The sequence below is a fragment of the Mastigoproctus giganteus genome, chromosome 4, assembly GCF_048544385.1.
Source record: "Mastigoproctus giganteus isolate SK-2022 chromosome 4, ASM4854438v1, whole genome shotgun sequence".
In the NCBI taxonomy this organism is placed as follows: domain Eukaryota; kingdom Metazoa; phylum Arthropoda; class Arachnida; order Uropygi; family Thelyphonidae; genus Mastigoproctus; species Mastigoproctus giganteus.
Window position 1 is genome coordinate 210,922,796 of NC_143578.1, and position 27,591 is coordinate 210,950,386.

Here is a 27,591-nt window from a genome sequence, read left to right on the forward strand (position 1 = left end):
GAGTCACCGGCTGACGCAAGCACTGTATGACTAGCCACATAGCTGTTATTTGCAAGAGCAATTCGCGCTAAAAGCGAATGTCACCCTTTTTAACATGGATTCTTAAAATTGAAAATGCGATCGTTTATAAAAATGATGGATCTTCTTAATATTTACGTATTGTAAACTGGTGATTATTTATTTATTTATTATATAATCGGGATTTAGAAGAATTCAGGATTGTAAAATGCAGAATTTTACAGTTTTCTGTATGTTCTCGAAAGCTTACCTGACTCACATGCTATCATTATACACTAGTTCTTGTTGGCTGCAACGTGTGAACATCACGATCGAAAAATACGATCACGAATGAGCTGACGTTTTAATCGTTTTTACATTTTCTTCTTTTTTCTTTTGGAATTTTAATGACCAGAACGCTTGAGCTACTTTTCAGCTCAATTTGAACACTGTGCAACACCATTGCGTACCCAGCGGCAACTCAAAATTTGTGAAAATTCAAATGTTGAAACTTGTTTTTTGTTACAAACAAGTTTCAGCGTTAAGAGTCAGAAGCATATACCCGACTGAAGTGATGATTTCGAAAGGATATCAGAACCAATAGCCACATATCCTTGTGTTTATACCATTATCCCCATGATTCTTGTTTGATTATCCTTTGGAATTCAAGCGTCTTTGGAATTTCCAGCAATGGTTTGTCTTGCAAAGACCGCTTTTATGGTCCATGATTAATTATCTAAAAACTGCTTTTCTCATGGTCAAGTTGTTCAAGGGTCAGAAACATTTGTATATTGTTAGACCAAATGAAAAACATACTGAAAACTAGTTTACAATGCGTCTTACAGACTATAATCTGGGTACAAGTCTAGTTAAAGAGCAAATCAAATCACCAATAATGTTACATTAATGAAGTGTGATCAAAATAATGTAAGCAATAGTCTAGAAATTTAATTTTATTTCACAAACTGTTGCACTTATAACAAGAACTTCACAAATAACCCTTTTATGCATTACGAAATGCATAATATTATCACATGATACATAACCATTTCATATGGGTTGTTTATATACAGTATACTTTCCTTCTGAAAATTTTTATATTCTTCTTGATTAAAAATGTTCCACTTTCAATCTGGGTTCCTGCTATGATTCTTTTTAATTATTATCATCAACCTCGTTCAGTGGCATAGCGAAAAATCGAGAGCCCTCCCATAAAATTTTATATTTTACCAACTTTTTAAGATATGCTGATGTTCCTGTTATGATAGTCAGAAACTATTCAGGACTTTCCTTCTCCTCTAGCTATATGGCATATCAGTAACATGCGAAGCGTTCCTCTACGTCGCTGACCACACTTACTTGCCAGCAACCCTACATCCATTTAAAGAACCTTGTGTGCAATAAAAATAGTGTTATGACACTTTATAACATAATCGTGCGGCATGGCATCCCCCTATGAATGACAGCTATGAAAATAGTCTTTAAATGTCAAATGGGTAGCTGCATGTCAGGAATTTCCGGTGCGTGGGTTAATATTAAGAAACATGGGTATTCCATCGTTGCTGGTACTGCTACTGATTGCGGAGGTGAATGGTTGGTTCACTGTTGGATTTGGACCATGAGTTTGTAAGAGCCGGAGGATGTTACAGGCAGCGATACTTTCAGCGTTCGACTTGTTCAGTTCTTCTTCTTTTGTTTTTTCCCTTTTGTATTTGGACCTACGGTTCTGGAACCATACCTTGACCTGAAACAAAAATGAAGAAAGGTTTACCTAGTGACTGAACTTTAAAACTGTTTAAAAATGGAATAGAATGAAAAATTTCGAAATCTAAAGTGTTCATGACGGCTTGTTGATAAATTAGCATTTGCAGTACAATAACTCTTAAAATTTAAGAAATTAAACTTCAATTTTTTATTCACAAATTTTTAAGAAATATTCACAAATGATACTTTCTTTACAAAAATCTTTTTGTAAAAGATTTAGCACATTTTATTAGTTTTATTTACTCAGGACCATTGACAACATACAAGGTTTGGGGGAGGGAGAATTTCTACATGAGTCGTAAGCATTCAGAAAGAATGTTTTGGGAAGTGGTACTGAGCCGCACTGGTTGGATTAAAATTAAGAGATTAATATCGTGCATCAGTATGAATAAACATTGAATGAGACCACCGAATCTTGCATAAAATAGGACTGTCATCTACGAAGAAGAGCGCTGAACAGATCTCCGACCATAAATTTATTGGTGTCATAGTGGAAATCTGCGTTCGGGAACCCTAAAGATTATTTCTTGTTAGATTTTTTCTTCCACGGGAATACTTTTCCTGCTAAGCCGGGGGCCTCTAAACTATCTGGGCCATCGTGAACTGTGTTTTCTGCCCTTACAGTTGGACTCTGACACTGATAATAAAGATTTGTGGATGAGTCAATAAAATAAACCTATAACAGTAGTTACCAACCTTTTTCTCTTCGTAAACTCCTTAAAAAAAAACAAAAAAAAACGGGAGGGTGTAATTCTTCCTTGAAAATTCATGGTATGCCGTATTGTCTGTAGACTCATAACTCTAAATTAAGACCCTTGAGGCGCGTCGGCTTTTGTCAGCCATTTTTACATATTTTACACCTACCCGGTCGTTCCTTGGGCACATTATCCGCTTGACTTCCATTTTTCTAGCATGCTGCCAACTGTCCACTTGACAATGTCTACTTCTTGAACATACACACATTCTCCTAGTGACATTCGACTGTCGTGTCCCTTTGAAACTCTGTTATAAGCCCTGTCCACGTCGTCATTGTTCAGCCTTGAAATTAATGTTGGACTAACCGCTGATTATCTTTATAGGTTAAAATATTTGCATATTTCGTAGTCGTACAATTTTTTTTACGATTAGAAGGTGTACGCAACTTTTGGGAGAGCGCAGGTGAATGCCATGGGTGGCTGTGTCCCAAGGTGAACGATGGCCACATTTATTATTAAAAAACTAATACTTGCTGCTTTAAGGTGATAATACCAGCCTTGCCAAAGCTGTGAAAATACTTCAGTCGTCTACTACTCCTGGTTTACAAAGAAAGCTATCTTATTCGATTTTGATAAATAAAAATTTTGAGTCTTCTTGACTCGAATTAATATCTGGTAGTTTCCTTTTCTCTAAAATTTGCTGCTAGAGAATTTGCGAGTCAGTGACTGGTGTTTCTTAGTCTGTCGATTCTGTTGGAGAGCAAATAGTAACACCACTCCCCACTTTGTTTTCATTTTGATGAATAATAATGTTTCTAATAATACAGTGCTACAATTAATTCGACTTTAATATCAACTTAAGAGTATCCCTAAGAAAATTGCTTTTGGACTGTCATTGCAGCTAATAGAGCAAGCAAAAGTTGTTCTTTTTTTTTTTTTTCTCTCCTTCATAATTTATTGCATAGCAATTCTGAATTCTGAGTAAGGTCACATATGCAACCCACCTATAGGTTTTCTTCCTGTTGAACCAACTCACTGATGTCATCCCAACTCTGATAAGGCACGGGCCAGTAGCTTACTGAATACCTTTATACTGGATGTTGGCAATTCCTTCAAAGTAAGCAACAACTTTCAAAAAAGAAAGTAATAACGACTGTAGCAACTATGCGGAGGACGTAGGCTTAATGAGCTAATGCTAAATGAATATCTAATAATCTGATACCACCGGAACACATTTTCCCTATATGGAACCCGGACCCTTCACATATGACTAACAGAAAAGGAAGCTGTTGAAAGTTGACAAGAGAGAAAGGAGTGTGTGTATGTATATGAGGAAACGTATATTGACGACCTGAGGACACCATAGACCATGGTAATATGAGTGACGCACTCCCTGACCCGTGCTGTCATTGGACAGCAAAACTGAACAAGAATAACAGCTACTCTCCCCCTTCCCTCTTCAGCATGGAAGCAGATTCTTATATTTAAATAGTTCAGCGCAAAAAAAAAAAAGAAAAGACAAGTCCTTTTTCTCCTATTCGAAGCAGTCTCCTGCTTTAACCAGCAGCAGGGAAGTAGAGTAGCGCCCAGCCCTGATCGTAAGCAAGGACTTTAAAGATATCTGTAGTAAGCGTTCTGTTAGTACTTTGCTCTAACGCGAATTCGAGCTTTCTCCCAACCGTGACACTAAACTGCACACATACACGCAGAAGGGCGATAGTCATTGTCAGTAGCCCTCACCAAGGAAATAGCTTTAAAACAACCCGGTAAGAAACATGAACGACAGCGACTTAAAATAATTTTCCGCGATTTCCCACAACGCCATGTTAAAGTCAGAATTCAAATGCAATTATTCAAGAACTCATTCTGGAAGAAGTATTGTCTAAGAGCCTGACTTGTGAACTGCAGGATTAAGATTCTCTGTGTGGCAAATTAACGCAAACCCTAATCTTAAGCTTAAATATGTACGGGGATATTTCTTTGATTTATTTGTTTTACATTTATGATAAATGGGGTTATTATTTACCATAACATATCAACTTTAGGTCTGTATAGTCATGAGAAAATCAAAGTTAGTCATCATGTATCTGACAAGCTAAACTAATATGTGAAAGTCCACCCAAAGAAGCACCAGTTACTACCTCAGGAAGATGTATCCGACTTCACGGAAGTTGCTGAATGAATGCGCTCATCTCCATGTAATCTCTGTGATCAACTTTCATTAAACTTGTTATTGTTGTGAATAAAAGCTTTAGCTCTATTTTCTGTTTAAAAAAATGTTCTTGTTTATACTCCGGCACGATTACCACGTCAGTGGAGTTTACAATAAATCAATACTAATGTTAATCGTATTTAACAGTCACTGACTTGAACCCCGGTCTGCTCAAAGAGCGTGTACTACTGCACTTGCGCTCCTGACCACTCGGCTACGTCAGGCCTAGTTTATCCATCTTTTGTCTGAGATCAATGTGTGAGATCTCGAATCACGATGATCTTATTTTGAACAGTTGTTAAGCAAGGGAAAAATATTAAAACAAAACATTTGGGTTATATTGCGGTCCTTAGGTCTGAACGAGGAGAATCACCTCGGAGAGCCTAGAGTAATAAACGCAACAACGCACCTTTAGACTTGTCTCTGCAAGAAGCTACTCTCTCCCCTTCTGTCGAGAACAAATCTGTCCTTAAATTCGGTTACGATGTATCATCATAAGTTATGACATTTGATGCCATTATACGATATTCAGAACTAGACAACGTCTCTTCATGGTGGCAGACTACTTGATTTTATAGCATATCTATAACATAGAGTTGAAGAAATGGATTAGAGCAGTGGGTTCCCAAAGTGTGGGACAACCCCATCCCCTGGGGGAGTACTTGGTTTTTTAGAGGGCGCTTGTTGTTTTCATGAAGCACTTTTTAAACGAAATACGGATAAATTATCCCACTAATCCAGGTACGAAGCTTTTCAATTTATTTATATTATTCTTATTTTATTTCTTTGTGAGATTAAATGTATTCAAGTATATATTAATTTATAAAAGTATGCATATTCATAACTATTTTTTTGTCAGATCTGTTTATTTGCGCTTGTTCTGGAACTTAGAGAAGGCATGAAATTTATGAAACATTTTAAAGGGGACTCGAGTTATAAAAGTTTGGGTTTGTTTGTGTATCACAGAAGTCTGTGAAGGCCAGAGGTTTAGAAAGTGTAATGTGTGTGTGTTAGCGTTGTGTAGTGTCGTGTTATGTTGTTCTTCTGACCATTTAGCCGTACTTGGACCCCTTGGTGGGACCCCCAGTTGCCCATACTTAGCCCTGAGGAGGCAGGTCAGGCAGTAGAGGGATCGCTTAAGTACTCTAGCAGGCCCTGCCACCTAATTTCCGAAGATTTCAGTGGCAAAGACCTAAAAAAATTAATTAAATAAAATAATAATAATAACAAAATAATAAAAAAACCAAAATAAATAAATAAAGTAAAAAAAATATGAAGTAACAAGTTAGAGTAGGGGAAGAGTCTGAATGAGGGGGGACAGGTAGAAACATGAGGATGATAGGGAAGATTCCGTCCCCCCCTTGCCCAAGGGATGGAGATTAAAAGTGAACTAGGCTAGAGTGCCCCGTTCAGGTCGCCAATGTCAACAGTCACTGTCAGGTAATGGATCCATTATCCCGGACAAGAAGTAGATTCAGAGGCTGGCATTTAGTGTTATTTTGCCTCCTCCGGGTGTTTCTTGGGCCTTCCTTGCCTTATCAATGGCCATTGTCTGGAGAGGTCAGGTCCAGTTTAATTGCCTCTAATAGGACTAAGTCACAGTTAGGAGTTGATGGTCTAAGTTTCCATTTCTCAAGGACAACCACGATGCATCTCCAGTGGCTGTGCTGGCTCCCGATCGAAGTACGACACATCCGGTCTTGTAAGATCGCTCCTGATCCACAAAGGTAGGTCGTCAGCGAACAGTTTGATTTCACTCTCATTGTTTCAAACCACTAATTAGTAGTAGTATATGCCAATTCTCAGTGGGTCCTGAGGATATTGATCCATCCGGTAGGTGTTGTTATTTTCAGGATGCAATTTTAAGTCCAGGGTTTTCAAGTCCACTGGTTTCAATTCCCTGTGTCTCTCATTGGAAGCATCCGTGAGCTAACAGTTTGATTTCACTGTCATTGTTTCAAGTCAGTAATTTGATAGTAGTACATGTCAGTTCCCAATGGGTCCCTAGGGTATGTTGTCCAGTAAGTGTTATTTTCAAGGTGCAGTTTCAAGTCCAGGATTGTCAAGTCGAGTGTTGTCATTTTTCAGTTGCCTTTCATTAGAAGTATTTATTTTGTTCGTCATTTACGTCAGGTCAGTTTGTCTAGGTAGTTTGTCCATTTCCGATCAGTTTAGTCATATAGTCAATTCTATGGCACATATCAGTAAGGTCCATGCTAGTGGTCTCTGTGGATGGCAATTAATGTCCTGCGTCGGATAAAAAGTTCCTCCATACTTAGTAAAAGTCTTGTACTCTTCTGGTAAGTCGAGGAGATGTGATTCCATATTCCGTGGGAAGTGTGATTGTTATCATTAACCGGCAGCGAATTGGAGCAGTAAACATTTTGAATCAGTTATTACAGCAATATTTATTACATAACAAGTACATGTATATGTCTTAACCGCCAAAGCAACTAAGGCGCTGAGCCGTCGGTATGTTGTGTCGGTATTATGTGGCCAATTTGCTTGTTTGCGCGAAGAGAACCCGAATATTCGGGAGAAAAAAATCATGCTACCCTCGCCTGAGCCCAACTAACTCATTGAACCCTTGTGAAAAAGACCCATAAAAATTCATCGCTCATTGACGGGATTCGGGTTCGGGTGTTTTCCACCCAGTGTGGTGAGGATGGTGATTATATTAAGTAACAATAGTTCAATACTACATTGCTCAGTGGCAGTAATTAATTTATGCTCCTAAAAAAACGAAATATTTCTAAGAATATTGTAATAATAATAAATTATTTTTATTGCATTACAGCAAGAGTATAAAAAAAAAGGAGCAGAAAGAAATCCATGAAATGTAGATGGATACAAGTCCGTCTCACAAATTCAATTCATAATCTAGTGGCGCATACGTACATTTGTAGCAAAACATTACCAGAGGTCAGCTGAAGGTCAAAAAGTGTCAAATTTTTTTTCCCAAAATTGGTCTTGTTGTGATGAACAGGCTTTCCCTATCAGTTGTTAGGTTTACAAACCAACAGCTGTAAGCGAGCGCGAAGCCCGTGGAAGAGTGTTCTAGTTATGGAGGTAGAACCAACCTAAGCTAAGCGCCAATGTAGGGGATACCTAGATAATTCCCCGCCACGGAAGGCTATCAAAGTGCATATATTATTATTATTATTTTAGCGATATGGTGCAAGGAAGCCTGAAGCGTATGCTGCACCAGCTAAGAAAAAAATTCCCGAGTTACCCTTAGAGAGAGAGAGAGAGAGAGAGAGAGAGAAGTAGAAAGGAATCACCAAGATATACGTAAAATTGAAGCTATCATTTGGCAAAGAAGAGCGCTGATCAGAGAGTCCCAACCTCGAATTTATTAGTCCTAGTAAAAATCTTCGTTCAGGAATCCCAAAGATTGTTTATTATTAGATTTTTACCACCACGGTAATATTTTTCTTGATAAGTGGGGCCTTCCTGACTATTTGGGCCCTGGGATACTGTGAATATCCTCGCTTATAGTTGTGCTCTGATGTTGACAACAAAGATTGGTGGATGAGTCAGCAAACTCATCTTTAACAGCGGATTTTATCGATCTTTTAACCTTCGCGAACTTCTTGAAAGAAAGGGATAAAAACGGATAATACTTTGAATGCATTAAAGTTATTGAAAACAAAGTTTTTGTAACACATTATAAAATCTGTATTCGGTATTGTCTTGAGGTATATCGAATGATGTAGTAATATTAAAATATTATTCTTAAAACATAGAAGATATTAACGGAAACCTATTAAGCAATGGAGCTTTCTTGAGCTTGTTTTCAAGAATAAAGCACTACAATTTGGCTCAGCATTAACGAATATCCATTCCTTTGGTACTGTGAAAATTGATACTTATCAATATTCTTACTTCATTTTCAGCCTAAAGTTCACCAGAAAAATTTTATGAAGTTTTCAACCCAAAATAAATGGAATACCTATCTATCAGATCAGCTGCTTAACTATAAAATCTTTTTCTTTTATCGGCGAGACAGGAGAGGTTTCGTGTCGCTTGCAAATAATCGGAAGATTGCACATAATGGTTAAAGATACTCTTTAAATCTAGTATATGAAAAACCAATTTCATATTAACATCACTATGTTTTCTTCTCTTGATATTGCATTTGAAGGTCCAGGGCCATCTTCATTACACTGCATGTGAGTCTAAAAAGGAGATTTGTAACGGATATGTTTAATTAGGATCATCTTTTTACGAAATTGTAACAGTAACATAAGGTCGAATTCTCAAGGCAATACAGTGCTGGTAATTTACTTGATACACTGTTTGTGAGTAATGGTGTTAGCATTAGCAAAGGCACATGATGCAAGAAAGCAAGCTTATGCATCAGCCAAAAAAAAAAAAAAAAAAAAAAAAAATCCCTTATTTTACACGTCCATTCGCTCCAAATGTTTGTCAAGTTCTGCCTTGAATCTATTTAAGCTATCAACTTCTACAACGACAGATGGAAACTTGTTTCAGCAATCAACCACCCACTGGCTAAAGGCAAACTTTCGCTCATCTATCCTACAACCGTCTTTCCTCAATTTGAATTTATGCCCTCTCAGCGATTATTCTGAGCAAGAGGAAGAATCCCATCCGCATTGAGCATGCTCAAACCATTCTTTTTTTTTTTTTTTGGTAGTTGTTGGCGCATAGGCTCCTGTGGCCATAATGCACCGCCCAAGGTTTTTGCAGTACTTTGATCCAAGCCCGAGGCGGAAATCGAACCCGCTACCTTTGGGTTGCCAGGCTTTGCCTGGTAATTTGCGAAGCTTAAGCCTTTCTTCGTAAGAGCAACCCTTTGTTCCATTCACTAATCCTGTTGCCCTTCTCTGTACTCGTTCCAACAGCTCTACATCCTACTTAAAATGAGGCCTCCAGACCTGTATACAGTACTCAATGTGTGGCCTGACCATTGCATTATACAAGGGGATAATCACCTCCTTATCCCTGCTAGAAAAATTCCTGTATATCATTGACCATGAGCTACTCTTGCTGACCGTCTGCACTGCTCAGAAAACTTCATATCTGCCTGCACAATAGGTCCTTTTCATTCTCTATCACTGTTAGTGTGGTACCACAAAGTTGATACGTTACTCTGGGATTACTGTTTCCCATATGTAGTACTTTACATTTGTCAATGTTAAACTTCATTTGCCACCTCTCAGCCCATCTGCTCAACTTTTCTAGATCCTGTTGCAGCAGTGTACTGTCATTAGTGTCATTAACAACCCTGCCAACCTTTGTATTGTCTGCAAACTTGGACATTAAGCCTGATATACCATCATCAATATGGTGTTACTGAATAACGATATAATAAGATATAACGTTAATTATTTTTACATTGCACACTGACACCACGATATACAGTATATATCTTAGAAATTTTATACGTATGAAAAATAAAAGACTGTCTTCCTGATTTATATTTTTTGTCCGGCAAGGATTTTAATTTCGAAAGCTGAAATTTAAAACCATCAGTACAGTATATAAATATGTATATCGAGTAATGTCATAGTATTATTAAAAAAGATATTCTTAAAACAAAAAAAAAAAAAAAATTAAAGCAAAACCATTAAGAAAAAACTACTCAGGCTTCTGAGCTTGTTTTGAAGAATACGATACGTTTCCTTATTCTCCCTTAAACATATTTAACTAATACGAGATTTATATAAAATAATTATGCTTGTATTTCATTTCTTACGATTATACAATTAAAATAAGTATGGTGGCGCTGCAATTTATTTAATTATAGTAAAAAAATAAGTATGGTGGCGCTGCTAGTATTTTTTTTTTTAAATTACGCTAATAAAATAAGTCTGTTGGCTCGGTATAACTTGAATGTAGGCTTTGTGGATTTAAGTGCTGCGACAAATATTCTGTATTTGATACTGTAAGTATTTAGAGATAGTGTTTCATTTTCAATTCATTTTGATAGTCAATATATACCAGTTTATTGTTTTTCGATCATGCGTAAACTAACGTGGCATTACTAGGGAATAATGGACGACGTCTTTTCCTTCAGTGCGCTTGCAAATAAGACAATAAGGATTCTGATACCAGAATTAACGGTTACAGGTAAGAGTAACCTCAGTGTTTTACTTATTTTGTAATATTATCAGAAAGAGCATAAAGTCAGAGAACTTTAGGTATTAGTTATTTTTTAATTTAATATATCTCGTGCGTTATATAAGTACAAGAGGAAATAATCTCGATAATTCTAAAAGTATACGCTAGTTATGAGGTATATCAAAATACAGGATGATTGAAAATTATTTATAAACATTGAGATGCACTTCCAAAGGTTTAATCGAAATTTTTCTAAATAATTAGTTGATATGTGGAAAATATAATATATAGCAAACATTGTCAGATGTTCAAAATATCGACACAATGGGACAAACTCTAATTTTGCGTGATTGCTGTTGTACGATGGCTCCTTTTTTTTTTTTTTTTTTTTAATTGAATCCATTACGTTGCCAACGGAGGCGTTTAAAATATGCAGAATAATAAGTTATACTCCAGTTTATGGGTACACCTGGTTTATGGGTAATCCTCGATACCATATTTTGTGGTATTGGGGATTCCAGTAAATGGCCTGATAGCTTCAAAAATTTTATATTGTCAGAAAATATAAAAGTTTTAACAATATTGCCCTTTAATAAAATAATTAAGGCTTGCAATAAAGTAGAAAAAAGTAAAGGGCCTAAGGAGGATCCCTGTGAGACACTTCAACAATAAAACTGATTTATTTCATTTATCATTGTTGTTCTTTTTGTAATTTTTCTTCCACTTGAAGGTCAGCATTTTAAGTTTATAACTGTATACGTTTAAGTTATCCCCACGCAAAAACATCTGGATATTTTTGTGTGGTAGATAACTTAAGATTTTGAAGAACTTTTATGAGTTTTCCCCTTAACGACATAATCACTTGCATGCGAACGTCTGTACGCGTTCGAACAAAATGAATACAAAAAAAAAAAAAAAAAAAAAAAAATATATATATATATATATATATATATATATATATATAATAATAATAATAAAAAAATCGCAACTCTTTCTATTATGTGTGATAAACCATAAATCTATATATATCGTCCTCCGCGACAGTATAGTGGTTTCGCAATAGTGGAGTGGTTTGTCACTCGTTTGGAGAGCTCTAGGTTCGGGTTCCGTCGATAATTGGAGGAATTTCTGAAGGACTCTTCAATCGTGGCTGTAGTTAGGCAATATTTCAGGCAGAGGGGGTAGGGTTTCTTCCGTGAGTTATTCCGGATTTTTCAGCTGCACAACAAGAAATTGTCACCTGAACATACTCTGTGGCAGGAACTGCATAGTTCTCGTTGGAGGATTGCCTTTGCAGTGACTTTAAGCAGACTGGATGTAGTTGCAATTCGACGGAACAGTTAACAAGAGTGGCTCCTGTGCATTTAGGGAGCAGGCCACATCGAATAGTGATTACATTTGAGGAACTAGTGTTCAATAAGGATTCTGTCGACTATTATAAGGAGTGGCCCAACTGTGTAAACGCTCTGACACGTGATCACAAATCGTGATATGTTTTCACTACTGTGATTGGCTGTTTTAGAAAGTGCTTGGATTAGTTGCTTCTGATGACACGTATTTTTGCAAGACTGTTATGACTTGATAAGCAAGTTAACATCGATTACCAATTATTTGCTTTTTGTTCTTTTCAAGATAGTTTATTTGGGCAATTTTACGTGAAGTTGTACTCTTCTACCATGATTTGAACCATTTCTGGAATCTCGTATACTGATATCGATTATAGTGCCCTCGACGTACTCTGCTAAACTTCTCCAAAGACCCAAAGTATGTCCCATTTAGCGAAGTTTTGTAACTTGAAAAAGGAAAGTCAGTGGAGCCAAATAAGTGAAAAGGGGAGCTGGTCAGCTGATTGGACCGTTTTTCTTTCAGAATTCTCAACGACAATGCGCTGGCTTACACTGGAAGGTCGGTGAGATATTTTCTGACGTAAAAAGGATGTTTAAAGATAGATATTCTCCATTTCACTTTTTGCTGTTCCAAACTCAAAACTGGTAGAACAGAGACGTTTCCATGGAAGAGTTTATGCTTTTTTGTTGTTTAATTTTACAGATCAACATCTGAATATAGGGAATTTATTTGCTATAATAAAAATAAAGTCCCACTTGAAAATATTTTCGTATAAATTATTTCTTACTACATTGCTTTCCAAATATTTTACTAGACAAAATTGGTTCGTCAACATTAGTTCCTTAATTGAGTTGTGTTTTATTTTTCAAAACGCTCTAATAATTATTATCATTTTGCATTAGCTGTAGCTTTTAATAATTACATCCGGTACATATTTTTGTACGAGAGTTGGTGTTTTTTAATTATTGCCTGATAGACCCAAACACTACTTGATGTCATTAGTGGAAGTGGCCAATTATTTCAGCCAGTAAGGACACTTAAAAGAATTAAGCAGCACGAGGAGGTGTTCAATACCTGTACTTAAAAAATAAGTAGGAACCCGTACTCGGAAGCGTTAAGTGTTGCATTATTTAAAATACAAGTGGTTCGCCATTAATCAATTCAGGCGAATTAGTAAATTGCTACAGTATATTGATGGGTGATAAATAATACGACAGCAGTGTTTTTTAAAATACTTTTTTAAAGTTTAAAATGTGATGTATGGTAAAGAATTATTCTTTAACAAAAAAAAAAAGAAAAAAAAAAGGTTATATATGAAGGGTAGCGTTAGAAACAAAATGATACGTATTTGCTATTAATTTCTGCGAAGTATTTGTCATCATTGGAATAGATGGAGTGCATTTTTATTGCCTTTTGTGTTTCTCTACAATACCGTTGCCATAGCAATGAAAGTTGAGTAACGAACACTGCGCCATCTATAAATGTCGATAGTATTTACCCTAGTTACATTGAGTTAGTGTTTTGTTTTACACGCCTCATAAATAAATATAAACATACAAACCATTTTATCGTAATCATTTACTTTATGATTTATTTTGAGGAGCAAGCTTTTAAAAATTAACCTAACATTTAAAAGGCTTGGCTTGCAATAATAATGATAATAATACAATATTTATTTAATGCAATGTTTATTATTATAGTATTATTATTAATGTTGCTGTTGATACGATAAAAATGGAGGGCAAAGATATGATTACATTAAATCAGATGTTTCTTAAAATAAGACTGGTGTTTTCTAGATTTAAAAATATATGTTTGCGAGGTATTTTTTGTAATATTCAATACGTGCCTTTCGCCATATAGTATTTATTCGACATCGTTTTGTGTCGTGATATTTGAGGCCTCAAAAAGATCAGAGATTGTAAGAAGCCTCAGTAGAATTGCTTATCGAATTAAATTGGCTGATTTTTTCAAAACTAAATTAAATTTTAATTTTTGCTCAGAGAATAGTATTTTATAGCTAGTTTATTTCTCCTTTTGTTTACATTATTCCAGATTTCATTCTCAATGCTAATTTTTTTTTATAAAAGTTATTTACGTTTAATTAAGTTTTAAGTTATTTTATTCAAAAAGTTATTTATTTCAGTCACTTACCTTAACCCAGAAGGGTTAAAATGTTTAGAGCTTAATTAAAAACTGAAAATACTATATATATATAATAATATATGCGACTCAGTGATAGTATATATATACAATCACTGAGTCGCAGGTTGCCATGTGGAGCTTCCAAAATCAAATAGCTGCGACTCGTAAACTCTGGTTGTAAGACGTAACACTTTTTAACACGTAACACTTTTAACTGTTACGTCTTACAACCAGATAAGAAATGATACACTGCATAATGGAATAAAAATTGAACAGAAGGAAGGGGAAATAGTTCTGTTTTTGAAGCCTCGAGGAAAAGATCTCAGCTCTTGGAGAAAAGGGATATTTTGTTTCAAGGAAGCAGTGGCGTAACTATGCCAATACAGCCAATGCGGTGCATTGGGGCTCACTGCCCTCCTGCCCGAAACAGAAAAAAACTAATTGAGTAAAAATGTAAGTTTTTTAGTTATGTTTCTGATAAAATTTATAATCGATAACTATCGATTATAGCCATTGCTCACTTTCCCCTGACAAGGGAGACCATATAGTGTGCTGTTACCTCTGAAGAGGATTATCCCAGGATCTGGCTTAGGCCGAGGCATAACCCACACTTTTTACCCTAGGCGATATCACGGAATAAAACACGCCTTAATGGCAAAAACCCAGGGTTGTAAGCCAGAGGAACATTTGTAGCAGCTAACCATGAAATTTCTCACTTATTTATTACAGGGAAGTAAATGATGATCATACCAACTATTGTAACCAACCGTGCTGAAAAGCCAACAAAGAAAATAAATAATGTCCTCGAATCAGCACTCGTGAAGGTCTCGTGTCACCTTACACTCAAGATTTTTTATCAAAATGTTCGTAGTATTCGGAATAAGCTCGAGACACTTGAGCAGATGCTTCTGTCCAAAATGGCTGACGTCATCTGCATGTCTGAAACCTGGCTGGAACCACAACAAGAATCAATTGCCTCCGCCCAAGCTGCTGGTTACAAATCTTTCTTCACCTCCCGCTCTCATACCTGTGGTGGGGGCGTTGCTGTTATCATAAATGCCAGTAGACTTGAGTTCGTACATGTAGTCTCCAGCAAATCCAATCTATTCGAAGCATTGATAGTAACGGTCAAGATCAACTCTTGCTTATTAGATCTCGGTGCAGTATATACACCCCCAACCCCCGATGCTCAGACAATCAATGATATTGCATCCTGGCTAATAAATACGCTTCACACATCTGCTATCCACCTCATCTGTGGGGATTTTAACTTACCACCAAATCTCCAACATCTTCATGAGTCACTTATGGCTAAGATTGCACCTAGTGGCCTCAGGATCATAAACGAAGGCCCAACTAGAGGTCTTCATCGCCTGGATCTCATATTATCGTCTGGTTCCTGTAGCGTCGACATTAAACCCGAAACTCACTTTGAATCCGATCATGAACCCATCGTAGTCCTATTGCAGCTCCCAACGCCCAACTTTAATGTCTCCCACTACGTCAAAAGGAAGATCATCATCTCTCCCACCTTCCTACAACCGAACAGATGCCTTTATGCAACAAAATTAATTACCTGGGAAGTTCTCGAATCAGGAGATCCGGAACTGGCTCTTGACATATTAACTAGATGGTTGCACACTGTTACTATGTTCTCAGCAGCTAAACAGGTCAGTATCTCCGCTAGAACTAATGCTTGGTGGTCTTCGGAGCTAAATTACAGTTTCAAGTGCAAACAGTCCCTCCATAAACAATGGAAACAGTCTGGTACAGCATATGACCGAACTCAGTACTCCAAAGCTAGAGCACTGTTTAATAGACTGAAATCGCAAGCCATTAAAGAATACACTGACAAGACCTTATCCAAAGGCAAAGTGCCATATACCCGTAACTCTGAACCAGATTCCAATTTCAATCCAGTTGAATGGATCAACTATGTAGCCAGATTCCAAGACAACATCACACAACCATATGATTACCAACCAGACCCCATTTCAAGTCCAGATGATGAGCTGTTTTCCATTCAAATCGATCGACAGCAGCTTCGTTAAGCCATCAACTCGCTGCGTCCGTCATGCACCGCTGGCATCGATAATGTCCCACATTTCATCGTAAAGTGCCTCAGTCCATATATCCTTGATCCTCTGCTCTACTTGTTCAACTCCATCCTCTCTCATAGAGTGTTTCCGGCATCCTGGAGCAAATACAGTCTTGCCCCACTACCTAAAGTTCAACTACCAAGCCAGCCGAAGCACTATAGACCGATTTCCACTGCATCCACGCTCCTAAAGCTACTGGAAAAAGTCCTTCTTCCGCATATAACACGCCATCTTCTTCCACAATCATCAAAACAACTCCATTATGTTCTCCCTAATAGATCAACTGTCTCCAACCTTCTGGCAGTCCAAACGGAAATTTTAAATGCATTTGAGGCCAAATCAGAAATGGCGGTTGTTTATGCCGATATTGAAGCTGCTTTTGATAGCCTCAACATCTCAGCCCTTCTGAATCTCCTAACCAATTTCTTTCGGATGAAAGGTGACGTTTTCGCTTTTCTGCACTCGCTCCTCCGGAACAGAACAGTGTACCTCACTCATCGTAACCTCTGCTATACCCGATCCATCAATGCTGGTGTGCCGCAAGGTGGCGTTTTATCGGGGTTACTTTTTACCGCCCTCCTTATTCCGTTTGTGTGTAACAGAGATGATGTCATTACCTACGCCGACGATATAAAGTTCCTAACGGAAATACCACCATCAGCCGACAGGGGAGTGATCACATCGGAAATCTGTAATAAGATCACAGCTTTCTCTAGCCATCTCAACCATTTCGGTCTCAAACTGAACCCCCAAAAATCCGTTATTATGGTTTTTTTCTCTGAAGAAGTGTCCCACATCCATACAACCCTCACTGCAGGGTGCAGTTATTCCAAGTGTTACTAAACACAAAGATCTCGGTGTAACCTTCGACCCAAACCTTAGGTTCAACTGTCACATCGAATGTGTTCTACGCAAGATCAGCCGAATGCGCTGGATTGCCCGTCAACATCTTCTTCATAACACAGACGCAAGAACCACAATCAGATATCTGGAAACCATTGTGTATCCTACCTTTCTGTATGCCTCTGAAATATGGGCATCCGCAGTACCTTCTCTCATGAAGCCCATCTTCGCCAGTGAATACTGGATATTGAAGTGGGCAACCCACAAACATCGACTCCCCCCTCAGCAGAGGACCACCAGCATGGCCGACCAACTCCAAATCCCGCGGCTGCCTCAAATAATCAGCATGAGGAGAACTGCGACCACAGTCAAAATGCTGGTTGGCAAAATCAACTCCCCTGACTTCTGGGATATATGCCAGTGGCATGTTCCACTTCCGTCCTTACGAGCCACCCCTCTTCTTCAGCTACAACGGAACAGGCTGAAGATCAGTGACAGATTCCTACCTGGACAAGTACTTCCTACAGTACAAGCCCTGCTAATGATCGGAGTTGACCTGCAGAAATTCGCTTCCGATCGCAATTACAGGCGCTCGTTGGCCGAACTTGTTCCCCTTTTGTTTGGCCCCTGATGTCGACTCATACTGATATCTCCATCTGCTATCTCCTATGAGGTGCATAACGGCACGTCGCAGGCAAATCAACGAACTGTCTTCACAAGAAAATGCAATACCGAACAATAATTTGGCACTGTGAAATTTTCTGACTTGTGTGAATATGCTTAAATATGTGCTTTGTACATATGAACGTGCACATACCTTGGTGCACTGTCTGCCTCACAACTATGTACATACTCATATCTATTGAATGGCTAATGCTACGTTTTTAATTGTTATGTAATATTTTATACTGCACAAATTTTTATACTGTACATATTTTTATATTACCCTATATCATTGTCAAGCCCCTGGCCTCCTGGCTGTGGCGGGCACATTATTGTATCTTTACTGTACAATAAAGATTTTCTTCTTCTACAGTTTCAAAATGACAGTACATTTACTTAAAAATAATTTTCAGTTAATAACGACTTTTATATTCATACATTAAAATAATGAATAAATAAATATAAAAACTTGTAAAAAAAGCTGACTTCTTTTGTGCAATAAAGGTTACGAAAAATTGCTGTTTTGAAGTTTGGCGTATTAGCGTACATTTTCAACGAACGTAAAATCGGAGATCGTAAAATCAGTTTCCCGTTATTGTTGGTATGCTATTCTTCCCCTCCTCCCTCACGCGCACACTCACTGACACACACAAAATTGACACACATAAAAAGTTACTTACCTGGGTTTCGGAGAGACCTAGGCGTTCTGCAAGAATCGTTCTTTCTTTGCCAACTACATACTGGTTGTGGCGGAATACTTCTTCCAAGCAGTTCAACTGGTAATCGGAGAATGCAGTTCGAGCTCTTTTCGGTCGGTCTAGATCTAGTCCTTTAGGGAAAAGCAGCCTTCGAACTTTACCGGTAGAGTCTAATATAATAAGTAAGAGAAAGACAAACAAAATAGAGCGAATTTATGAGTGAGCGTACACGAAAGATAGAGAAAAAATAAAAATATTGTTACATAATCAGATCATATAGTATATTCTTTAGCTTTGTAGGGAATTCTTTGCTCATTTTCTTTAGAGCTCTATTGCTCTAAAAGTTTAAGTTTTGAACCTCAAAAGGCTAAAATTTGCTATTAATACAGGAGGCTCTCAATTTTTTCCCAACCACACTGGGCGATCGGTAATCCACTGTATATACAGGGTGACACTACCAGTGCGACAAACTTGCAGGAGGTGTAGGGGGCACAAAGACGATTCGGAATCACATAGCATTGCCCCAAATGCCTTCTTCATGCGGTAGAGGACGTTGAATGGGAGGTCGCGTGAACAGCGATCCCGCTGAAAGTCATCATTTGCGAACCGGTTCCCGAGGCAGTAGGATGGACGAGTATTCAAACATTGAACTGGCCGACATGCACCTCGCATATGGAGCTGCGGAGTGTAACGGGCGCGCCGCTCTGCGCTTTTACCAGGAACGTTTCCCGCACAGGCGTGCTCCTCATCATACGATTTTCGCACTTGTGCACAGAAGGTTACGTGAGACTGGTTGTTTCACGAGGGGTACCATGAATCCAGAGCGAACGACGAGGACGCCAGACAATGAGGAGAATGTCCTACGTCTTGCAGAAGGCAATCCGAGTACGAGTACTCGAGCGATAGGCCAACGATTGGGTATTTCCCAATCCACTGTATGGAGGATACTGTGAACAAACCAAATGAATTCATACCATCTGCAACGCGTCCAATCATTGGAGCCTGCGGATTATCCACTCCGGAGGACTTTTGCTACTTGGTTTCTTCAACAGAAACGGTTCGCAAATGCTGACTTCCAGCGGGATCGCTGTTCACGCGACCTCCCGTTCAACGTCCTCTACCGCATGGCGAAGGCATTTCGGACCCTGCAATGCCATGTGATTCCGATTCGTCTTTGTGCCCCCTACACCTCCTGCAAGTTTGTCGCACTGGTAGTGAATCACCCTGTATATACCCATTAGCCAAAACTTTATGATCACCTGTCTCTAACGAGTGGGCGCACTTAGGAGTGTCGTCACCGACTCGCGCAGCATATATAGTGACGGCACGCGTACGAAGCGAGTGCTTGTTTGTTTGTTATTTTATGGCGCATTGGCTTCTAAGGTCCCGAAGCGCGTGCAATGGGAAAGGAATTTGAACGGGGAATGGTTTGCGGCGCTAGGAAGGCGGGGACCAGCATCTTATCAATCACAGTATTGTCGTCTGTTCAAGGGCCGCTGTAGTGAAGGTTTGGCAAGAATGGTCCAAAGTGGGATGCACAACCACTTAACGTGCCGGGATGGGGAGACCACTACTATTTGTCAGTTGTGAATCGGCTGTTGGCACGTGCCGTTCGGGACAGCAGACGATCCACAAATCTCCAGTTAACGGCAGACTACATCCAGGGCGTACAAAAAAACGTTTCCGACACACCATCAGTCGCTCTGGAGGATATGGCTCCGGAATAGGGGCCTGTTCATTTGCCCATGTTGATCGACCATTCACCAATAACTCCGCCTGTAGTGGGCACGGGAGCACCGTTACTGGACATTGGATTACTGTAAAAGAGTCGAATAGTCAAATTAATCAAGGTTCCAGCTCCATCATGCCAATGGGCGGATGCGTATTCGACGGAAGAAGATAAACAACTGCACCTGGATTGTACGGTTGGACGAAAACAGGCTATGGCAATGGTATCATGGTTTGAGGAACGCTTTTATGGACGTCAGGTCCTCTCATCTTCATTGAACACGCCCTCACCGCCAGATCCTGCCTTGGCATTGTTTCGGACTACGTGGTGAATTTTTGCCCTGCGTGGTAACCCTATATCCAAGTGGCACCAGGCTCTTGAACAAGGCAATGCTCTGTGTCACAAGGCTCGCATCGAGCAGGAATGGTTTGAAGATTGTGTTCAAACATTTCGTGTGTTTTTTGGCTGCAAAATTCCTCCGATATCAATCCCATCAAACATTTGTGGAATGCAGTGGAACGCTATTCGCCAGTGCTTCACTCAGTTGTTGAAGTCCAAGGTGACCTGCTGTCCAGCTGGATGAATCCGCGGTTTCGTCTAGTTGATGCCATGCCGGGTGCAAGCGGTTATCGAAGCGAAAGGCGGCCCAACACGCTATTAGGTAGGTGGTCATAATGTTTCGACTCATGAGTGTACATTTTCACTTTAAAGGACTAATATAAATAATTTGTAATCGTGGAAAATAATAAATAACACGATAAGTGGTTCAGTCTTGATAATTACGTATGTTAGTGCATATTATATAAAAATAAAAATAAAAAAGCGGTGACGCAACACGGTACATCCGAACATGTACAGTCAAGTTTTGAGGCCCATTTTACACCCACTTTAAAAATGTGTAGATGCTCTTATGTTCAATGCTATCAAATTGGGATAGCACTCTCTAGCAATCCTTTATACGTCGATCACTTGTGATTAATTTTTCGACAACGGTAATTCTTTCTGTATAGACTGTATCAGATGGTCTTCCAGATCTTGGATCGTCTTCAGTAGTTAATTAGTTAACGCGTATTAATCGCCAAAGCAACTAAAGCTATGAGGCGTCAGTATATTGAGTGTCTATTTGCTGGACGAAAAATCGCGTTTCCGGGATTAAAAACCATGCTGCTCTCTCGCCTGAGACCGAATAACTGAACCGTTGTGAAAAAAATCAATAAACATTTCCCACGTCATTGACAGGATTCGAACTCTTGCCTTTCCACCCCGTATGGGGAGGACAGTGGTATTATGTTCACTGTTCTACGATCAAGGTTGACCTTCAGCGTTTCCCGCATATTTAAATTTATTGTGCCACCTGGTTTTCGTGGCATAATGGCTCAGTACTTTCCTTTATAACATTCGTTCGTTTTTGAATTTGCTTTGGATTTCTTTACAGACATACAATTTGCACGACAGTTGTAAACTCGCTTTGGGATTTCTATTACTTTCCATAAAATAATAATACTACCTAAGGGGGAAAAAAATATATATATATATTGTATTTTAAGTACTTTATATTATTCATATATTGTGTTTTTAACTACCCTCCTTTTTATATCAGTTAAGGTGGACACATTATATAAGTTAAATATATATTTTTTTGTTAGCGCATCGGCTTCTGGGGCCATAATGCACCTCCCAAAGTGTCTGCATTTTACTCTGATCCAAGCCCGAGTCGGGATTCGCACCCGCGCCCTTTGGGTTGCCAGGTAGGCAATTTACCCACCTGGCTAACCTGGTCGGCAAGCTGGATATATACAGTAGTTGTAAAATATGCAGGTAGAAGTATTTCTCCTCGAGAAATTCATCCTTCCATCACTGATAATACCCCGTTTTATCGCTACAAAGCACTTATAATTCCAATTTCATCCTCCCATGACGTAATAACTGATTATTTAATTAGCAGTTTATAGAAATGTTCTGAATACAGTGGTGTACCAACTGGAGTTTCGAATGTTTCAAGTTGGTATGAAGATTATGAGATACTATTTTTTATTTTTATTTTACGACCCAACTATTATATCATAGAAATCTATTAGGTTAATGGAGTCAAGCTTTTATTGAAGGCCAGTATCTTACTTTTTCGATTAGCTCGTCTATAATTAGCTGGCAGGGATCGATAGTTGTTAAGGTCATTTTTCTTGTCTGATTGTACTGTGTGTATGCGGGATTGATGCAGTTTTACGTAACCTCAAAGACATATCCATTTAGATTAATTTGCTGCAGAAGGATCGTATTACTTTAATTAGCTTAAAATGAGGTAATTTCAGGTGCATACGAGACATATTTCGTATATTTAAATGTTTGGCTTCTTTCTTATACCCATATCGAGAAATCAATATACCGAGAACTACGATTTATCATTGCAGTGGAGCTCTGTTGGACTTCTACGCCTCAACCTATACTTGGTCTGTGCAAATAGTACAGTGGTTATAATCACCGTCTTCCCCACACCCGGTGGATAAGACCCGGGGTTGAATCCCATCAATGGCAGGAAGATCTTTTATGGGCTTCTTTCACTCCGTGCCTGAGTTAATCGGTCTCAGACCCTTAGCAAGATTCTTCCCCCACCCATCGGAAACTCGGGTTTATTATCCAGCAAATCGATCTCAGAATACGTGCAATTTATGGGCATATAAGTTAGTGCTTGGGGTGGCCCTAATGTGATAGTTTATTTATTATTTTTTGAACTCTCTATTTGACATTGGCCTGATTTTATAGTATCAACATCTGAAATTTTTAATTTTTTAACCGAATGATGAAAGAGGTGGATTGTTTAAGGTAAACTCCGAAGCAACTAAGGGCATAAGGCGTCCATATATTAGCCTGTTTCACACACTTTAGATACACTGTTCGACAAAATTAACAGAACAAAATGTTTTTCATGAATATTTTATTGTGAACGGTGTCACCAAAGGCGGATATTTTATATGATATGCATCCTAGCAGTGAAATTCATAATATTCAATAGAAATCGGTCTGCCACCTGACAGGGCCGCACATTATGCAAATTGTTCATTCCTATAAAAACACGGGTTACAACTACATCACTTCATTCCCGTTTTTTGGCTTGCTCAGTGAGATAGCCACATCTCCAGTACTTAGGATGGCAAGTTATAGTCGTTTAGGTGTGCTGTTGGACGCCGTTAATCCGTGTAGTCGCAAGCGGAGGTGGCACGTTGGCTTAATGTGTCACTCAGTGTCGTCTCCGGCACTATGGAAGCAGTTTCAGGAGACAGAAACCATTACAAGAAGAGCTAACCAAGGTCGCCCGAGGGCTACGTCAACCAGAACAGAGCTGTCTGGCTCAAACAGCAAGATGGAACCCTACGATATCCTGTCATCAACTGTGTCTTGAGGTTGCTGCGCCACAGGTGTAAATACTGTATTTCCAACCAGACTGTGTTAAGAAGGATCAATTCAAATGGAAGCTACAAGGAAGCCGGTGGTTTGTATCCCATAACCCCAAACCACCGCAGAGCTCGTCGAAAGTGGTGCCTCGGACCCTATGTGCGATTTTTGAAAGGTTCAGTTGACCCAGATTTTATTTTCATGCACGACAACGCCACTGCACATTGAGCTCAAGTGATGGATGAATATCTTGAAACTGAAGATATCCAGCGACTGCCGTGGCCAGCGCCATCACCTGACTTAAATCTGATTGAACATGTGTGGGCGTCGCATTGCACGCCGACAGCCAACTCCTCGGGCAATTAGTGAGCTAAGGTATGCGCTAGTGGAAGAATGAGATTTGTTGCCATATGGAAGAATGAGATTTGGTTGTATAATTCTTATACAACCCCTATAAATTTCCTGCATACTTGTCTGAAGTTTCTCGCTGTTTCCTCATTTCATCGTTATTCTATGGTACACCACCATACCAAATTTTGTTCCGCTTCATCGGAAGCTGCATGAGTTACACCACATTTTCTACGTGTTCTGTTAATTTTGTCGAGTAATCTATAAACACATAAAAAAAAAACCGAATAACTTTTCACTCTGCTTAATCTTATAACATCATATAGCAACTTTATATTGGGCGAAAAAGATGATAGTTTTATCCGTAAATGTGATTCGACATTCAGTCTTTCTTTTCTTGTTTTTGAAAAAAACTAAAGGCAAAAAACTAGTTTCACATTTATTTGTCGCGTTAAAAAAAGTCGAGTGATAATAGGGTCATGCGATTCTTTACATATTTGCTAAGGACCGGTATATTTTTTCAAGGACTGGTATCGGGTAGCTGACCACACTTTGGGAAATGCTAGCTTATAGCCTATCATGTCTTTACGTTACTTGTATTCTAGACCAGTTTGCGTGTAATGTGGGTTCACAAATTTTACGTTAATAATACATGAAGCATCAATTAAGTGTTTGAAAATCGTTAAATCTAGTCTCATATGTGCAGTGGGCATATATTTTAACTGAGAGGAGATAACATGTTCGAAAATTTTCCTTTGGTCAAAGAGTGACTGGCTGTTGCAATATAAACTTCCATCTAGTCGTGTCTGTGCCATTTTTTAAAAAAAAATTATTGTATTTTATTTATTTTTTTGACTTAGTATTAAAATATAATGATGCAATGAAGCGAAAGTTATTTTGCATCTGCCAAAAAAAAAAAAAAAATAAAATAAAAAAAAAAAAAAGTTAACGTTGTTTGACACTAAACCCTCGATTTTCAATACTGCGTTCAAATATGGAGACAGCACCTCAAAAAGACGTCGAGCTTCTTGAATGAGTCCGACGTCGGGCATCGCGCCTGGTGAGATCGGCAAAAGGGCATCCATACGAGGAAGGACTTCGAATATGAGGGCTACAGACTTGGTAACTAGGCACTTGATTGAGGTGTATAAAGGTTCAGAGAGGTGAAATTTTTAGTTATCGATTCCAGAACTTAGGGACATTAATTCAAATTATGAGAGAAAGAGATTTAGACTGGATTAGCCTACAGGAGGAGGGAGTCAAACAGGCAGTTTCTTTTATTTTATGTTATTATTTATTTATTAGTGTTATTCCGACCTGTGAACACGTATCAACGAAAAGTTTCGTCCAACTTAGGAGGAAAATATGCCATCGCGTAATTTTAATAATTTAAAACCATTTTAGTATTAGACACGATGTTTTCCGATGCCGATGGCTTTGTCGCGGTTGGTGGTTTTGGGGTCGGGTTGGGTTGGGTTCTCGACGTTGATCCCGGACTATTAATTTGCGTTCACTCTACCGGTATGGAACTGTGAGGTTCCTTTTTTTTTTATTAATACTTTAATTTTCAGAATTACTGCAACTTCTATTCAGTTCTCTCTCTTCGCTCCTCACTTTACACTACCTGACTACTAGTATTTCTCAGAAGGTTTCAGGATCTTTCGAGTATCTATCCCTTATATTGTTTAATTCCAATCGAACGTTGCTTTAGCAACATTCTCCCTTCAGCTAGGCATGTGTGTGCTGAATGACCGCCCTCAGTTCAACCATAGTTAACAGTTTCTTTAATACAACTATATACATTATAGCACACAACAAAAGTTTATACTCATTTGATTACCTGTTACATAAACTTACTCATTAGCATATACAAATATTTGTATCTAAAAAAATCATTAAACAATTTCACTATGGATGGAAGCTGCACTGTACTTATTAACACCTAACACTTAAACATACTCTGCTTCTTTCTTCAATCTATCTGATTCATTTAAACAATTACTATTCCATCTTTCTCTTTGTACCACACTCTGGTTACGAAGTTACATTCCTTATTAGTCACAATACGTCTCACTCTTATTACATCCTACTTTTCTGAATATACTTTAAATGTATTAATTACTTCAATTTCCCATTTATTACACCTTCAGCCATATCATTGATTTATAATTCTTTATCTTCTTTACTCCTTAAACTGCCCAGTACAAACAGTACAATTTTATCAGCATCAAACAGTACTACTTTATCAGCCTTTACCACAGCAACATGAATTCGAACCCTTTAATGTTATTTATTTTTTCATACTTAAATCACTCCCTCATAACCCTCTTGTCTTGCTAACGCCCCTTCTATTACCTTCTTAATTTATCCCAACGCTTCTCCCTATTACGCTCCTCCTTACCTCGCCTGGTATACCGTATATCCGATCTAGCGATCGAATTCCACCTAATAGTGGATTTCTCGCTTAGGACAGATTTTGTTACCCATTGAACCCTTATCATTACCTTCCTCTATAACAATACTAACTTGCCCTAAAGTCCTTCCCTATATAAAACATTCAATCAAAAATCTTTCTCACTCTTTTAATAGTCGTCTGGCTAGATGTATCTTAATTAACAGTAAACTAAAATCTTACATTCTACCTCTTTCTTTACTTTTAATTTTGTCTCTAATCTTCAGTCTGAGTCCTATCACTGCCTTTGTTCCCATCGTTTTTCTTCTTCCTTTCTTTAGCGCTGAACACACTTGTATTCGCTAGGACAGTCCCTTTGCGGCTAAGTTGCTTCCTTCCTCCAGTGGCTGCTCCTTTCCGTTCCTTACGCTGTTTTTCTGCCTCCCAGGCTGCTTCCTCCTTACTCTCCGAAGCTGTTTCTTGCCGCTGCAGAGGCTGCTTTTTACTTCAAAAATGATGCTGCTTGCTAGCGAAGATTGAAATCCTTCCGCCCATGCAAGTCATCTTTGTTTCATTTTTTCATTTTCTTTCTTTTTTCCCTTCAAAGTCCTCTCTATCATCTACTTCATTTCGATTTCCTCCAATCTTCGTTAACCTCCCCAGTTTACCAACTGTTCTCCACACACTATCCCACACTCCCTTACATTTTCCTCCACTACTCACGACTCCTCTCCTTAGCTCCTTTTTCTCGGCTGTCTCCCTTTTCCTTCTCCTCGGATCGCCCTTCCCTTACTCCAGAGGGATTTTGTATTTATTTTTGCAATATATCAAACGGGCCTATATCGATGGCTCTTGCTTGTTTTCATTACTTCCCTTTCTCTTTTTGTCTCCAATCTCCCCAACTTTCTCACATTCTGCCTATTCCAATATATTCTTCAAGACCCACACTCTAAACCTAAAATCATGCTATGCCGATCCTCTAATCCTGTCTATCGTGCGACTTCCCCTCGTTATTTATCTCCTGTTCCGTACACGTTTCCCCTAAAGGGTGGGTCCGTGTTTTTGCAGGTTGCTGTATCTGGATTCCTTTCCAAAGCCGCTCCACCCGCATGAACACTTACCACTTATTTCTTTTACTAGAACACATTCGCTTTTTGTAAATTTAAAATTACTTCTTTCCACCAT

General features: G+C 38.6%; 1 protein-coding gene across 1 annotated transcript; it reads right to left on the reverse strand.

Annotated features, from left to right (window-relative positions):
- Positions 1-1,504: 1,504 nt before the first annotated feature.
- On the reverse strand, positions 1,505-27,591 carry LOC150087373 (ventral anterior homeobox 2a-like). Its single transcript, XM_090372458.1, has 3 exons — positions 27,528-27,591; positions 18,530-18,717; positions 1,505-1,741 (listed from the first exon to the last, which is right to left on the reverse strand). Exons 1-3 carry the CDS (start codon positions 27,589-27,591, stop codon positions 1,505-1,507), a joined length of 489 nt encoding a protein of 162 aa, XP_090228584.1.